The 17,456-nt window shown below is 39.7% G+C and overlaps 4 protein-coding genes across 4 annotated transcripts; all 4 read left to right on the plus strand.

Moving 5' to 3' along the window:
- The first annotated feature begins 10 nt into the window (after positions 1-10).
- Positions 11-17,456, plus strand: LOC114520731 (centromere protein J-like). Its single transcript, XM_028541066.1, has 20 exons — positions 11-188; positions 429-681; positions 845-908; positions 995-1,047; positions 1,454-1,751; positions 2,062-2,315; positions 2,395-2,575; positions 2,998-3,093; positions 6,115-6,362; positions 6,549-6,788; positions 7,393-7,496; positions 13,474-13,567; positions 14,155-14,325; positions 14,645-14,702; positions 14,787-15,030; positions 15,361-15,502; positions 15,903-16,043; positions 16,456-16,529; positions 16,696-16,891; positions 17,087-17,456. The coding sequence occupies exons 1-20, from the start codon at positions 25-27 to the stop codon at positions 17,261-17,263; spliced, it is 3,252 nt and encodes a 1,083-aa protein (XP_028396867.1). The 5' UTR covers positions 11-24; the 3' UTR covers positions 17,264-17,456.
- On the plus strand, positions 3,618-5,540 carry LOC114520736 (uncharacterized protein PF11_0207-like). The gene has a single exon (XM_028541074.1). The coding sequence runs from the start codon at positions 3,815-3,817 to the stop codon at positions 5,198-5,200; it is 1,386 nt and encodes a 461-aa protein (XP_028396875.1). The 5' UTR covers positions 3,618-3,814; the 3' UTR covers positions 5,201-5,540.
- LOC114520735 (putative transporter SVOPL) lies at positions 8,520-10,226 on the plus strand. The gene has a single exon (XM_028541073.1). The coding sequence runs from the start codon at positions 8,619-8,621 to the stop codon at positions 10,116-10,118; it is 1,500 nt and encodes a 499-aa protein (XP_028396874.1). The 5' UTR covers positions 8,520-8,618; the 3' UTR covers positions 10,119-10,226.
- On the plus strand, positions 10,232-12,240 carry LOC114520734 (synaptic vesicle 2-related protein-like). The gene has a single exon (XM_028541072.1). The coding sequence runs from the start codon at positions 10,674-10,676 to the stop codon at positions 12,177-12,179; it is 1,506 nt and encodes a 501-aa protein (XP_028396873.1). The 5' UTR covers positions 10,232-10,673; the 3' UTR covers positions 12,180-12,240.

Below are 17,456 nucleotides of genomic sequence, written 5' to 3' on the forward strand. Positions count from 1 at the left end.
AACTTTGCCCAGCCACAGAGCTCAATGTTGATGACCCAAAGATTGCAACTACCCTCGGCCAGTGATGAGGAACTCTCACAGTTCACAGAATCTGATGGTGGAAGTGTAGCTGGTATTGAAGGAATTCAACCAATAGAGGATACACCATCACAGGTTTCCGAAGCAAGCGATGATGATGGTGACCTGAAGTATGTGCAAAACTTGTTTTACCCAAAGTCATTGTTTAAGCTCATTTGCGTTTGAATCGGCACATAAAAAGTTCGACGTCTGAAACAAGCCTTAGACTCCTTTTTTCATCAAATGATCAACCAGAACAACTTAAGCATTAATTATTATAGCCATAAATGTGGGAAGAATTGCAGATGTTTTGAATGAAAATGGTAACTTGTTCGAAGGTTCACAAGTTTAATATCTTAATTCAACCTTAGGTCTGATGCACCTGATTTGGACCATGATGATGGTAACAATGACACCCTGGTCCATGGTGAAGATGATGATGTTGATAGTGTTGAAGGATATATTGATGGCAACATCAGAAATTCTGATGTTATCGCTGATGACATTGATTGTAATATTGATGATGATTGTGATGATCATGACAATGATCATGGTATTGATGATAATGGTGATGATCATGGAATTATTGATAATCATGATGATAATCACAATGATGCAAAAGAGGTAGGTTTTGGAAACTTGCAATTCAAGTATGTCCTAATGTGGATAAGAATAATGAATTACAAATTAGTGAGAAAAGATAGTGTATCTTTTTGCTTTCAACACAATGGATTTTGTCCAAAATGCAAGGAACTGCAAAATTACCATTAATAATATCTTGTTACAGAATGTTGGTCTTGGTGGTCATTCTAAACCTTCATTTGATGATGTTCCAATCAAACCAGGGTTGGGTGAGTATTTTAAGAACGAGTTCCAAATTCAGAAGAAGACTAGGGTCGAATTAATGATTCCTTTTTGCTGTTTTTTATTCTTTCAGGTGGTCAAACAAGAACCTTTGAAGAACTGTTGAATCAGCAACTGCAGACTGAGGTGAGTGAGGGCTAGAATATGCAATATGTAACTGAAGTTTGTTTAGTTTAGGTCTGTCAATTCTACTGTAGTAACGCTGGAACAATAAGAGGCGATCCTTATGGATCCTTATAAATAAAGTTAGTTTAGTTTAGGTTTCTTCCTGTAGTAACATGTACTGGATCAATAAGAGATGATCCTTACTGGATCTCTAGAAAAAACAATTTAGAACTGATTGAGCTATCCAGTATAAATAAAGTTAGTTTAGTTTAGGTTTCCTCCTGTAGTAACACTGGATCAATAAGAGATTATCTTTACTGGACCTCTAGGAAGAACAGTTTAGAACTGATAGAACTATCCAAGTATCAATAAAGTTAGTTGAGAGCAATGTGGATTATAGGCTAACACAATTCCTATCTTGTCTTAGCAACGTAGTCCGAATGAAAACGAACCTGCTCAACCTACTAGGACTAATGCAGCCGCGAAGAAAACCTTTCTTAGAAAAGGAGAAGGGATTGCGAGATTTGGAATGAAACCAAAGATAGTCACAAAACAAGGACAAGCGACAATGAAAGACAAAAACCTCCAGAACCGTGTCTCAGAAGAAAGGGTGCCGGTCACGCGAAAAACTGCAACGGTGAAGGACTATGCAACAGTTAATCAGTCTCGAACACCTGCAGTAGGGGCACAAGCGATTAAACCTATCAACGTCCAGAAACCTGAAGGTACGATTCCAGTCATGATGCAGAGATCAAAATGTTTGATTGTTTGTGAAAATCTCGCTGGTCTCCATGTCATCCAGTCATGATTCAGAGATCAGAATGTTTTTGAAAATCGTACTGTTCTCCATGTCATCCAGTTATGATTTAGAGATCAGACTGTTTCATTGTTTGTGAAAATCTCGCTGTTCTCTATGTCATCCAGTCATGATTCAAAGATCAGAATGTTCTATTGTCTTTCCATTGTTTTAAAGATTTCCACTGCTTTATGCCAATCTCACACTTCCTCCTTTGACTTTAAATTCTTTTTGCCAAGGTCCTGTCACACGAAGAAGCCTTCGACACGAATCTGACCAGGAAAAGCAGCCGTTCTCTCCGAAGAAAGTGCATTTTACCACCAGACCATCCCAGGGCCCCGGTGTCTATATCGACGATGATTCAGAGGAGCATTCGGAAAGCAGCTCCGAAGACGAGGAATTGGATGAAGATAGTGTTATCGCCAGGGAAGGCGAGGAGGTCATCCAGGATTCCTTTCAAGAACAGATGAAGAAATTAGATGAATTAGAAGTCGTGAGTGTTGCGTTGTTTCCGAATGTTCTTTGCTCCTGAATTCTATCTTTTACTGACGGAAGTAGTGTTTTTCATTTAGGTCGAGAAACAAGAGCTAAATGAATTTGAGCTTCTTGAAGAAGCTGCGGCAGCCAACTGCTCGCTGTCGTCAAATTCGTCAACCGTGCTAAGAATTTTAGGTACAAAGCAGAAGCAATGGCAAGCCGATGTAAACAACAACATGCTCACTGCGCGTCAAATGTGGACCGTCAAACGGACAGGTTAGCGAGAGATGACTGTATCGGCACAGAATACCTAACAGAAGTAGAACTCCTGTACTTTTTTCGTAAGTGTGATTCGTCATTATTCGTCACTTAGCAAGTGCATTTTTTTGAGGTAGTCACCCCCTGCCAGTACTAAAAATGGCCTGATTTTAGATATTGGCAGGGGGGTGACAGCCTCAAAAAAATGCACTTGCTAAGTGACGAATCATGACGAATCACACTTACGAAAAAATAGTATAGAGTTCTACTTCTGTTAGGTATTCTGTGGTATCGGGGTGTCTGTTGTACTATAGGTCCCTGTGAAAAGGAAAAGAACAAGAAAAGGAAGGTTTTTTCCCCCACCCCTTTCCCATCGCCCGGGGAGGGGGTGGTACAAATTCGATAAAGTACAATCCCAAAAAATTTTCTATTCTTTTCAGGTGGGCAATTAGTCGAAGCAAACACTGATCCTAACCGGACATTGACTGAAGAGAAATCAGATGATAGTGGGGACGATACTTTGAAAGATCCTGAAGGTAAGGCCAAGTAAGTCTGGTTCTCATACGTCCCGACGTCGGCGATGTTTTGTCGGTAACCGGTGACAAGGAAAATTTATGCAAATTTACGTTCAGTAAATCCTAAATTTATGAATTTAACCACTGGGGTTAGGTTAGGATTAGGGTGCGAATTATGATTGGGATTAAAGTAAAATTTATAGAGACCTCAAGATTAACGTCCGCGGCTAACTGCTAACCGCTAAAGGCAGATTTTAAATCGCATTTGAAAATGAATCTGCAAATTTTCGACTGTCCATGTCCCTCGCTTTGCTTCAATTTTCATGGACATATTGTCTGAACTACAATCGTCTCAGACCAAAAGGGTCGTGACCTGTTGTTGTTCATCATGAGACTTTGTTTTTATGCAAACTAATGCAAACGATCTACATTTCATTTTAAACAACCAATCAACTTGTCACCATAATTATATTTCCGGAACGTGATTGGCTGTCTAAAATTGTAAATATATTTAGCATTATAGTCGCGAATCGCGATCGGCAGCAACAAAGGCGTAAACTTTGGGCGTGTATAGACTAACAATAATTCTCAAATCGAAAGCGAAAGAAAGGTTTTGGCGCTGTTCAACACGCTGTCCGTAAGCTGGGAGACGTTGGACGACTTTCATTTGACTCCCTGGGTATTTACATAACTCTACGTTAGTTTGTTGGTAGACGTCGTCTACTAGACGAACCGTATAAATATGGCGTGTAGTAAATACGATGTTGGATATGAAGACGAACGCTTCGAGCTTGCTGTTAGTCAAAGATTTCACTGCCCGATTTGTTTCCTCGTGCTTAAAGACCCAGTAATGTGTAAGAACCAGCACTACTATTGCTCCTCCTGCATTAAAAAGTATTTGGAAAACTCGGCGTCCTGTCCTACTTGTCTCGAGAAACTCACGGTTGACACGCTAAACGAAGCCTCGAGAATTGTGAAGGATTATCTATCCGAACTGAACATTCGTTGCGATTTTTACCACAGAGGATGTGTTGAAATGGTTCAAGTTGGTCACCTAAAAGGCCACGTTGAAAGTTGTGGATTCTCTCCCGTGAAATGTTCAAATGATGGATGCAATTTTATTGTGAATCTGAAAGACAAACTTCATCACGAAGCAGAGGTTTGCGATTTCCGGAAATGCACGAAGTTGGGTGTGAATGACGTGATGAAACACATGCTTGCTCGTCAAGATAGGATCAAAGACGCGTTAAAACAAGAGATAAAAGCAGTGAGGGAGGAGATCAAAGTTGAAGTTCAGGGAATCGTGAATAAAACGAAAGAGAGCATTAGTAACGAAATGCAAAGAATGAAAGAAGATGTTAAAATGGACGTTCATTACAAAGTGGATGAAATCATGGAGGAGTTTAAAAGGGAGATGAAAGAAATGAAAGAGGAAATCAAAGTGGAAGTTCGAAATGAAGTGAGTGATTCGAAAGAGGAAGTTAAGAAAGAATTGAAGGGAATGAAAGGGGAAATTAAAGCGGAAACAAAGGAAATGAAAAGTGAAATGAAAGTGGTGAAAAATGAGATGAAGCAGGAAACGAAAGGAATTAAAACTGGAATGAAGACAATTAACAATGAAACGGCAGCAATTAAAAATCAAGTGAAGGAGATGAAAGATGTAATGAAAGGAGTGAAAGATGTGATGAAAAATGAAATGAAATTAGTGAAAGAAGAGTTGAGAAGTGGGAATAAAGAGTCAAAAGAGGAAACGAAAGTGGATGGAAAAGATGAAGTGATAAGCGAAATGAAAGCAATGAAAAATGAATTGAAGCAGGAAACGAAAGGAATAAAAAGTGGGGTGAAAGAAATGAAAAATGAAATGAACAAAATGAATGAAAGAATGAATGAAAGTGTTGTCGTAGAGGCTGAGGCAATCAGTGAAATGAGGGCTGAGATGGGAAGAGAAATTAAAGAAATGAAAGAGGAAATTAAAGTGGAAATGCAAGAGGAAATGAATTCAATGAAAGCAGAGATGAAAAATGAGATTGCAGAAGTAGTTATGAACGCGATGCAAGCGATGATCGGCCAAATGAAGGAACTGCAAGTCGAACGAAAAGATGAAAGTCAGCCAAATACATTATTTTAAAGAAAAATAAATACACGTGCAAATAGAAGCTATCTATGTTAGATGAAGGGGTTTTTGAGTTTTGATGATTATGATTATGATTATGGAACTGTTACTATAGGAGTATTAGCGAGGTTCAGATTTCACTTTCCCTTCCTCAGGTTGACCTATTGCGCTCGTTGATTGGTCAACCTGATAGAGCTCTCGCATTTGATTCGTCCATGTTTCCTTACTGAAAAGTAGCGGCAGTTTTTGGTGGAAGTCAAATCTGAACCTCGCTTCCTCGGGGCGCATCAGGGTATAGTTGAAATATAACAATCTTATATTTATATTTTGTTTTATAATTACATTTTATAATAACTTGTGGTTCGTTTTGAAAGACTATGCTTTTTCCACTTACGGAAATCGTTGATTTGACTTAATTATTTCCTATGCACAAGCCAATTCTAAAGTGGCTCACTTGATATTAGTTTGCTTTTAAACAAAACATCCTCATGACCATTTTTCCGGAATTTGGGCTTGGTCCCTTAGCAACCATGAGTGCGGGCTTTTACTCGTTCCCATCACTCAAATGACGTTCCTATCGAGATACAAGAGAAGACCCTGGGTTCGAGGTTTCAACCAGTGTTATCGTCTACTGGATGCATAAACGTCCGTTTACCCTTTTGGCTGCAAAATTTTTGTCCGATTTTCGTCTTTTAATGGATGTGAATAAGTCACAGATGTTCAAATAAGAGGGCGCGCTCTCCGAATTCATCAGAACAACTACTATTCGCTCGTTCACATATAGATGTGAACAAGACACAAAGACAAGGATTGCACCAAATATCGCTGCAAAAATTGCAAGTGTAAACACATGTCCAGTAAAGAGTCCGTTGAATTTCTGAGGTTTTTGAGACACGCTGAAAAACCATCCATCCACTTTTCTATTCCAGTCGTCAGCGTTCGTTCTTCCCTCGCGCTTTCCGACGGCTTCGACGACACGAAAACGTGGGAGGAACACGACATCCTGGATGTAAGTGACGTCACTAATGACGTCATGCATGTGCTGAACACGTCAACCCCAGACGAGAAGAGAAGAAGTGCGCAGGCGCACAACAAAGTTTCTGAGAATACATCATCCACTCCCCCAACGTCTGCACTTGTCACGAAATTGTTCCCTCAGTTAAAAAATCAGAATAAGGTAAGGTCTCTTGGAGTTTTGGTCTGAATTCGTTCAACTAGCTAGCTTTGAAACCGTTAGCGCATCTTTGAAGGCAGTTTCCTCATAGCAATCTAAGCGAAGTGGTTTATCAAATCACCTTTTTTAATCAGGTTTTTACATACTGTATATCTTTATAGTTCTACATAATTTTTTTCCTTTTTCAAGGTTGAAGTTATCTCGAGACATCCGCAGGCTCAGCAACTTAAGCCCGCACCACCTGCCACCGAGCAGGTAGTCGGGCTGGACGGGATTGGTTCAGGTGAAGCGGGCGGTCCTTTGAACCCTGGCTCGAGTTCTGGAATGAGCGTTGCTGTTCGAGACAAACTTCAGGAGTTGGAAAAAGAGATCGAGAAATTTCGAGAAGAGAATATCGGCCTTCATAGATTGAGAGAGGAGAGAGAACGGGTATGGGGACTGTGGCTTTTTTGATTTTAGAACTGCAATGCTAGACCCAGAAGGTTGCGCTGTGTATGATTTTTAAAGATTTCACGACTTTAGCAAAAACGACACCGGTAAGACTTTCACACCGCAGTTCTCAATACTTAGGCTTCAAACTGGTAGGAAAAAAGATTTATAAATATGTCTTGCACAAAAGATTTGAAGCTTGCATACGGCGAAAACGAATCGTCTGAATTAATAACAATGTGTATTCTTTAAGCCTCAAAATGGCCATTTCCAGCTGTCAGATGCACATGATAAATTGTCAAAAGATTGCAGAATGCGTATTCAGAAGAAAAATGGAACATTTTAAAGTTATTCTATAGTTTTCTTTTTGATAGCGATATAGAAATGCACAATTGTGAATCAGTGATTCAATTTTCAATTTTCGGGTTAAAACTTGATAAACAGCAATTTCTGCGGTGTTAGGTTGAATATTACTATTCAGTGTTTTAAGGATTTCACGACTTCAGCTGTATCCTCCATCTTTAAAGTTTATTTGTTTCTGATAAACTAGACATGCAGCCATTGAGTTTTATATTGAATCAATTTATCATCCACATTACTTCAGGATCTTCAAGAGTTGCAAAAGGAACGGGCGTTATTTGAAAGCCACAAAAGAGAGGAACTTGACAGACTTGAAAAGTTCAAGACGGAGGAAGAAAAAAGATTAAGGTATGGTGCGTTATGGAATTTCTGCCGTTTAGATATTAGTCCACTTGGATCAGGGAGTTTTCAAGTTTTCATCAGCAATCTGCCGAGCATGCGCACTAAATGGGTGCACTGGTTCAGGGTCGGTATCTATTATCAACCCTGTGTCAGAGTTTATCAAAAAAGGGAATTTTTGTTATTATATTCCATCGAATTAACCATAGCTTTTTGAGTTGGATAGAATGTACCTCGTCTTTCATACATGCAGTTTTTTTTGACAAATACTCGTTGAAAATCTATGTGTAATGTGTTTCATGTTTACAGTAAAATTTGATGCTTGAACGACTGCATAACACTCACAGCCGTTCAACTGCATTAAATTTCATACGACAAACGTGAAACATAGTGCAAAGCTGCTCTCCTAAAGTCTAAACGCATCAACAGTGTCTTATCGCAACATTATCACACTTCCGCTGAACATCACAGGATTTGTAAGGCTTAGAAATTGTTGCACACTTCAAGATTTCGCGTTGGCCTGAACGCCAATCTTACGGTCTCAATCGGCTTCAGTCCACGTTGCCTGGTGGGTAATCCACCACGGATTCGATTCGAAAATTTACCCAACTTACTGCCTAAAACGAGTCTGATCAAATTACCGACGCTTGGACTAAACTTATTCTCGTGTAAAACGTCCGCGTTTGCAAAAAACAGTTGCAAATTATAATAATATGTTGTATTCGCTGCATTTGTGAAATCATCACACGTCTGCGGTCATCAGGATATCCACTTGATGAATACACTCGTTAGCGGCTACTTGTACAACGAATACACCTTTTATATATCGTACCATGATATTTCATATTAGATACAATCAAAGGAGTGTTTATCTCCTAAAGTGCCCACTTGGCCAACTGTAGCCTGAAGTATAATTACACTTCCGTAATACAAGCGGCTGCAACTCAGGCTAGGCCACAGTGGGCTTGGCCAACTGCAGTTCATTGTAATATGATATGCAAATAAACCATCTTATTAGTCAGTCATCACTGATCAAGCATGTAGTCATGTACAATTTCTTTAATCACGCCGTACCAACATATTTATTACTCAGTAATACAGCTCCATCTGAAATGAAGCAAATGATTTAAAATGACACTGTGGACGAAATTCAAACAGTTCTTTCAAACCTTGTCGCTTTCTGAAGCGAGCTCTGAGAATTTGAAGCCAGAGAAAGGTTTATACAACGAAGCAAAATACAAACATATTTCAGACGAGATCTCAGATGTCGACGAAGCAACGAATTTGAATGCTGAATTTTACAGATCTCATTCAATCGATGAAATTCAGGATGAAATTGGATTGCGATTTTTCCATTGGAAAGTTTTCCTGCTGCTCGGCTTCCTTAATATGACAGATTCACTTGAAATTTCTATTTTGGCCGTGGTGATTCCGATTATAAAATCAGAATGGAATGTCTCCTCATTTATGGCTGGGGTATTGACGCTCTCAATATCTAGCGGAATGATCGCTGGATCTTTATTTTGGGGTTGGGTGTCGGACAAATACGGTAGAAAGCGTTCATTCATTGGCGGGGCGGCGTTCGTATTTGTTTTCGCATTTGTGAGCGCGTTTTCAACGAACTATTACTGGCTTTGGATAAGCCTTTTCTTTGTTGGCTTCGGATTGGGTACAGGAGTTCAAATTTACGTTATGATAGTGGAATTATTCCCGCCAAAACATCGAACTGTGTTTAGTGTATTTGGGTCTGTCTTCTGGAGTTTAGGATTTCTACTTTCGGCTGTCGTTTCAATGGAGCTTTCGGTGATCGGTTATCATTGGGCTCTTGCTACCGTGTGTTTTCCGACTGCAATTTTTTTTATCAGTGTAGTATTTCTTCCAGAATCACCACATTTTTACCTTGCAGCCGGGGACGAGCAGAAAGCATTGAACATTCTACAAGATTTGGCGCCTGAAATGGATTTCAGCGACACAAGACTTCGGAAACACGATCCTGAGACACAGAGGGCAGATTTTACACAACTATTTCGATCAGGTTATTGGAAAATAACAATATGCGCTTGTATCGCGACGTTTACCATAGAGTTATCGTATTATGATTTAGTTTACACGGCGTCAGACGTTGCAAGCAGTTGCAATGGCACATCTTTAACAACTAGTTTACATGACGATGCATTAGAAAGCGGTCATTTGTATTCTGTCATGGCCTGGATGAACCTGCCTGAGTTTGTGATTGTTATCGCAGCTGCTCTAAGTTGTTACGTTTTCACAGTGAAGAGAGTACTTCTAACTGTTATATTGCTACCAACTTTATCACTTATTATCTCTTTGTTCTTCGTCACTCAGAGAATGCCGTTACTCATAGTCACGATGTTATCTCGAAGTTTACTTATGACAGACGCAACACTTATAGTATTATTTACATCGCTCATTTACCCGACAGAAAATCGTAGCATTGGAGCTGGAACTTGTTTTTCCGTTGGTCGTATTGGGACACTTTTGGGACCCTTTATCTTCGAGACACTTTATGCAAAAGCATATTTCAAAGGAATTGTATTCAACATAACGATATTAGCAGTGGCATTTGTAGCAACTGTTTTGCTGCCGTCGCATGGTGCCACCTTAAGCTAATTGAATTACGAGACAAGCTGTGTTGCAAATCAAGTATTGTTGCAACTTGCAATTCCTCCGAATTATGCAAGGGGGGTGGGATTTGGTATGTTGGGGGGGGGTGATGTGTTTGGAACCACTAATTTTGTGTGGCTAGAAAATGTGTAAAATGAGGTTTATTTCTTTGCTCAAGTTTGGTTTTTGTGACTGATATTCGTATATGCGCGAAATTTAGTTATGGTGAAATCTGCTGTTTTCATATCAAACTGTAAGACAAAAGTCATTTGCTGACTCGTGCGCGGGACTTAAAATAGCATTTTTTAGATTGCGTTTACACGGGACTGGACGAATTTTGAACCGTGCTCGAAATCGTAAAGTTCAGGTGTTCACACTGTAAAAATAGCTGAAATTTTGCATTGACTTCATTTTATCTTATCTTTGCCGAATTTGGTATGCAAATAGACATCTTAGTCAGTCATCACTGATCAAGCATGTACCAATTTCTTTGATCACGCCATACCAACATTTTTTTACTCAGTAATACAGCTCCGTCTGAAATGAAACAAATGATTTGAAATGACACTGTGGACGAAATTCAAACAGTTCTTTCAAACCTTGTCGCTTTCTGAAGCGAGCTCTGAGAATTTGAAGCCAGAGAAAGGTTTATACAACGAAGCAAAATACAAACATATTTCAGACGAGATCTCAGACGTGGACGAAGCAACGAATTTGAATGCTGAATTTTACAGATCTCATTCAATCGATGAAATTCAGGATGAAATTGGCTTGCGATTTTTTCATTGGAAAGTTTTCCTGCTGCTCGGCTTCCTTAATATGACAGATTCACTTGAAATTTCTATTTTGGCCGTGGTGATTCCGATTATAAAATCAGAATGGAATGTCTCCTCATTTATGGCTGGGGTATTGACGCTCTCAATATCTAGCGGAATGATCGCTGGATCTTTATTTTGGGGTTGGGTGTCGGACAAATACGGCAGAAAGCGTTCATTCATTGGCAGTGCGGCGTTCATATTTGTTTTTGCATTTGTGAGCGCGTTTTCAATGAACTATTACTGGCTTTGGATAAGCCTTTTCTTTGTTGGCTTCGGAGTGGCTACTTTATTTCAAAGTTCTGTTATGATAGTGGAATTATTCCCGCCAAAATCTCGATCACTTTTTTGTCTATTTGTCACCGTCTTTTGGACTTTAGGATTTCTACTTTCGGCTGTTGTTTCAATGGAGCTTTCGGTGATCGGTTATCATTGGGCTCTGGCTACCGTGTGTTTTCCGACTGCAATTTTTCTTATTGGTAGTATTGTATTTCTTCCAGAATCGCCACATTTTTACCTTGCAGCCGGGGACGAGCAGAAAGCTTTGAACATTCTACAAGATTTGGCGCCTGAAATGGATTTCAGCGACACAAGACTTCGGAAACACGATCCTGAGACACAGAGGGCAGATTTTACACAACTATTTCGATCAGGTTATTGGAAAATAACAATATGCGCTTGTATCGCGACGTTTATCCTCGATTTATCGTACTATGATTTAGTTTATACGGCGTCAGACGTTGCAAGCAGTCATCACAATGACACATCTTTAACAACTAGTTTACATGACGATGCATTAGAAAGCGGTCATTTGTATTCTGTCATGGCCTGGATGAACCTGCCTGAGTTTGTGATTGTTATCGCAGCTGCTCTAAGTTGTTACGTTTTCACAGTGAAGAGAGTACTTCTAACTGTTATATTGCTACCAACTTTATCACTTATTATCTCTTTGTTCTTCGTCACTCAGAGAATGCCGTTACTCATAGTCATGATGTTATCTCGAAGTTTTCTTATGGCAGACACAACTCTTATAGTAATATTGGCATCGCTCATTTACCCGACAGAAAATCGTAGCATTGGAGTTGGAACTTGTTTTTCCGTTGGTCGTATTGGGACACTTTTGGGACCCTTTATCTTCGAGACTCTTTACGCAGAAGCATATTTTAAAGGAATTGTATTCAATATAACGATATTACCGGTTGCATTTGTAGCAACTGTTTTGCTGCCGTCGCATGGTGCCACCTTAAACTAATTGAATTACGAGACAAGCTGTGTTGCAACTCTTAACACTCTGAATTATGCAAGGCTTAGCGACGGGGGTCTTTGTGAGTGGGGGGAAGGAAGGGTGGGTTGGGGGCGGAACGTAGGAGAAGCGAGGATGAGGGGTAAAAACCACCGCTAATTTTCTAGGATAGACGTATTTCGTAAAAACTGTTTTTATTGACATATTTCAAAAAAGAATACTGAATCCAAGTATGCAACATACTCCGATAAACAAAGACATCTTATTTTGCCTCTAGTCTTTCTTATAACTTGAATCTTTTCGGAGTATATTTCATTTTATATCTTATAAACATGTTATTTATGATCAACATTGTTATTTATAATCGGTGGCCTCATATTTCCAGATGGTAACTCTGGTCATAATTTATATTTTTTGTCAATCATACTGTCATCATTGTTACAATCATTTGTTCAATTTTGTTGTACGCATACGCAATGTGAACTTAAAATAGATAGTCCCAGCGTGTCAAGAATTAAAACGAGGACTTCGGCTTTTAGGCAAGGTTCTCTTGTATTTCTCATCCTGAAGGATGTGATGTGATTTACTCAATCTGCCAACAACTATAGAGTCTAGACTAGACCTGTCTCATGATGACGCAATGAATTGTAATATCAACTGGAACGCTAACTCCTATATAGTCCATCGCTATACTTAGTTGAAGCAAAAAACTGAAGCAAAAAAAAGTAGCGTAGCCAGCCTGGCTTGGTCATGCTATGCAAATTTCAAGTCATTAGAATTATTCATTTCTTTAGAAATTCATTGTTTTCACAGTCAATGAACACCAAAATATTAAACATAGCATGACTAAATTGTCAGGCTGGCTACGCCACTGCAAAATCTCAATTTTTTGTCAAAATTAACAAATGATTGTAGTTTACATAGTTTTAGATAGACCTGGATAATTACTTATTACGTCTGTCTAAAGCGTACAAAAATTCAGAAAAACTACCTTCATGCAAATTTGACTTCAAAGATGGCGGCCAAGTTAGCGTTCCAGGTTTTTTTACAGTTCACTGTGATGACGTCCAGCGCGGAAAGCCTGTTACGATGTTACACGAAGTTTGATTGGCTCGATAGTTTTGCAGACCAATCAATCATTAGGTTCTCCGCGTTTGACGTCATTATGAGAAAGATCTATTGCATGGCTAGCGTTGGCGAAAAGAGTAGCTGCTGCAATTTCGTGTAAAATCGCATACGCCAGGGGTCGATTCCGGTCGGGCGAGCACGTTTTGTTGATTTATATAGCTCTCTCTTCTCTCAGGCGGGACAAGAAAGTATTCGAGCAATACCAGAAGGCCTCGCGAGCGCTGCCGGATAAGAAAGAGAGGGAAGAAATCACAGCACTAAAAGAAAAGGTATGTGGACGTTTTGAGCGATTGTGCGCGGTTTTCTCCTTTCAAAAGAGAAACTCTGACGATCCAAATTGGTTGTCCGACAAAAGTGTAGCTTTCTTCGAGGAGAATGCTGCTCGACACACACACGAAGCGAGTAAGGGAGTTGAAGACTGGTCAAATGGTTTTCATTCAAGGAAAACTTTCCTGTCCGTTCTTGTCCTGGGGCCGGTTGTATCAAGCCCGTTTACGGTGGATAAGCTCAAAATAGAAAGCGAATCTATCGTTTTATTAAACAAGTAAACAAAATGTCTTTAACCTTAATACAAAGATAATGTTTACAACTACATATTCAGTGCATAATATTCAAGTTGACTCATTCAAGAGAGATGTATGAGTGTTATTTAATTTTGACTTATCCGCCGTTTAAGCTAAACGGGTTTGACACAACCGGCCCCTGGGATTTATTTACATGAACAGTTATCCACAATATGTTTTCGCTACAGTCTTGACGGAGTTACCGTTCCAGTCTATACTTAAAGTTCACTATTGAGCTCCTTAAATATCTCCCGAGAAATATGACTGATTCCAAAGCTTAACTTTTCTCGCAGGTCAACGAGCTTCAGGAGGACTTGAAGTTGCGCGAATCTCGCTGGTCAGCGGCTGCTACCCGTTACAAAGATCGCATCGGTAACCTAGAGAGGGAGAACCGGGAGATGAGAGAGGAGGTGAAGCTATTGGAGAAACAAAATCTGGATTTCCAACGAAAAGAACAGCAGAAGGTAAACAAACGCCGTAGACGAGTTTAAGGTGACGGTTGCAGAGTATAAACATGTGGCCAGAAAATGCCTAAAATGAGATCTATGGAAGATGTCGCAGTGCTCGGACGCTTTCGTCCAATTGGATAATGCTTTTCTATGCTTTCTAAAGAACGAAGCTATGCTATTGGTTGAAACAGAAATGTATTGTAAAGTTCAGCCAATGAAAATCATTCTTGCGAGGAGCTGCTGCGACACCACCCAGATTTATTTCTTTGCTCATGTTTGGTTTTCTCTAGACTTGCTCCTGTCATTAATAATCTCTTGTGATTTTCTCGCTTAGAGTCGTGAACTTCATGAACACAAAGCTTTTGAAAAAAAGAAGTTAAAAATGGTCGAAGGTAAGCCGGCAATTTTCATAGCATTTTTGCGTAAGCCTGTTCGCAATGATGCACTAAACCTTATGGAAACTTTCTCTTCTAAAGAAATGCCAACCAAGAGGGGTCCGCTAAGTAATAACCCGCCAGTTATCCAGCAGGAAAGAGATCATATTCCGGAGGAAACTGGAAAGTCCAACGCCTTGGATAAACAGAAACAAAAGCTCTTCGATAACTCGCAGTTCGCAACGAAGGATATTTCGCCTTCCGAGGCAAAAACTACGGTTGAACAAGTTGACATTAAGTCACGAAAAGTTCAGCAAATCGATGAAAATGAAAAGGAAAGCATCAGGTACAAGAGACCGTTCTCATAATGACGGAAGGCCTGATATTACACGAAGTTTGATTGGCTCGTTAGTTTTGCGGAGCCAATCAAACTTCTTGCTGCATTTGCATCCCGCTTTTGACGTCATTATGCTGGAGAAATCTTTTATGGCAGTGGTTAAGTTTTGGTTGATGAAAATATCTACCCTAACCCTCTGCTGTATGATAGTTCTACAAGACAAGATCCTTGGATGAAAGCTTTACACATTCACCCATAACTTAGGAGCTGTTTGTTACTGGTTAAATACAGTATCCAGGGGCTTCGACTTTAACTTAACCTGTCCGTTGACATTTCTAGTTCAACTTGTGAACCATCAAAGGAACATTCGCCACCAACAAAGCAAGTCAGCTCAGCAAAATGTGTTCGCTTCCAGGACGATGCGCTTGACGAGAAAGGAGCAGAAATCTCGTCTAAACAGCTTTCTCATAGTGATGGAAAGGTGAGTGGTTATTCTGTGATAACAGATTACAAACTATTCTAATCCTTTATTTCCACAAACTATTTATGCTAAGAGTAATTTCCCGTCCAGGGAAAAAAATTCTTCACTTGATTCGCACAAACACTTTTGTTTTTTCGTGTTGTTCAAAACGTTACTCACCGCGGTTACCCGACATCAAAGGTGCCCTAAGATTGCCAAAATAATAGAAGTGTTAAATATTGATCATGTTTTATATCACGCCCGTGTACGTTCAAGGCTTTATGTCAAAAGGGAATGGTAATTTTCACCAATTTTCACTGCTGACAAGGGCGGATTAACTTGTTATTGGAAACTTGTTAATTACAAAGCAATGCTGACGTCAATCCTCCATGTAATATTTTTTTTCATTTGTTTGTGTTAGCGTGAAACAATCAATCCCGATGGCTCACGTGTAGTGACTTTCACGAACGGGACTCGAAAACAGATCAGTGCCGATGGCTTGTCTGTTGTCGTGACGTTCTTTAATGGTGATATTAAACAGATCTTCCCTGACGAGAGGGTGGTAAGTTGTTAATTTTCGCGGAAAGGTGGTTAATAGCTGAACATTTTCATCATCATCTATAGCATTGGTATAATCATCACGTTATCATCTATAGCATTGTATGATCATCACAAGTGTATGATCATCACGATATCATCACGATTGTATGTAATGATGAAGATCGTAAGCCTGACCATCACTTGATTATCCACTATTGAAATAATCATAATCAATATCGTAATGACCATTGTCTTCCTGGTCATCATTATCATGATTATCCATCTTGATAATTATCACCGAAAATGATAATCATCATGCTCATGGTCATAATCATGCCGATTAGAGTTATCGTCTATGAAAATCACGTACTATATCATTTTTATCTATTATGATGGTCATCATCGATGATTATGTATCGTTGCATGTTTTATAGGAATATTACTACGCCGAAGTTCAAACGACCCATACGACGTATCCTGATGGACTTGAAGTTCTCCGATTTCCCAGGTCAGTTTATGCAAAGCAGAACCCTACACACACTTGCTCCCAATGGTAGAGGGCACCTGCTGGGGAGAGGGTGAGGTTAAACTGGAGAAATTGTATTCCAGAGATAGTTCCCCCCTGTTTTTAACACGTGTTGTGAGTCGTGACCCGTCTCTATTCCATTTTCTAGTAACCAGATCGAGAAGCATTATCCAGACGGAACTAAAGAGATTATCTTCCCTGATCAGACAGTGAAGTATCTTTATACCTCTGGCGCCGAGGAATGCGTATTCACCGATGGCACGGTAGAGAGGATAAGTGTGGATGGAGAGAGGATAGTTGAGTTCCCCAATGGACAGAGGGAGACATATACAAAACTGTATAAGGTAATGCGTAATTATGTTTCCTGCTCATTGAACGCATGCTGCCATTTTGTCCTGTTATCCTGGGTTTTCTCAAAAATCGCTGATTCTATCTTCAACCAGCCACTAACTGTAGTTGCGATAACTCGCATCTCCTCCCCCCCCCGTAAAAAGCAGTCAAAAGTACATCTCGAGATTAATTTGTGGAGGTTTTTCCAGAAACGCGAATATCCTGATGGCACAGTGAAAACAGTCTATACTGATGGTCGGCAAGAAACACGTTACGCTTCCGGGAGACTGCGGGTAAAAGATGGTGAAGGTAGATTACTAATTGATACCGCTGAACAAAATGCACAGGCGCAACAAAGCATGACGTCAGGCAGTTTGAAAAACTAGATTATTAAATTATTTTGTATATACATACATGTTGATTCAGGACACACTGTAAACAACGGTAATATCCAGCCCTTTGGGCATGCTTTAAGAGGGATATGAGGTGAGGTGCTGGTTGGGAAACAGAGAGTCTAAGTTTCAGACAGTAATATTTTTGCACAAAAGAGGAAACAAATTGTGTATATGAAATATGAAT

The sequence above is a fragment of the Dendronephthya gigantea genome, unplaced genomic scaffold (assembly GCF_004324835.1).
Source record: "Dendronephthya gigantea isolate DGI-Jeju-01 unplaced genomic scaffold, DenGig_1.0 000016F, whole genome shotgun sequence".
Classification (NCBI taxonomy): Eukaryota; Metazoa; Cnidaria; class Anthozoa; order Malacalcyonacea; family Nephtheidae; genus Dendronephthya; species Dendronephthya gigantea.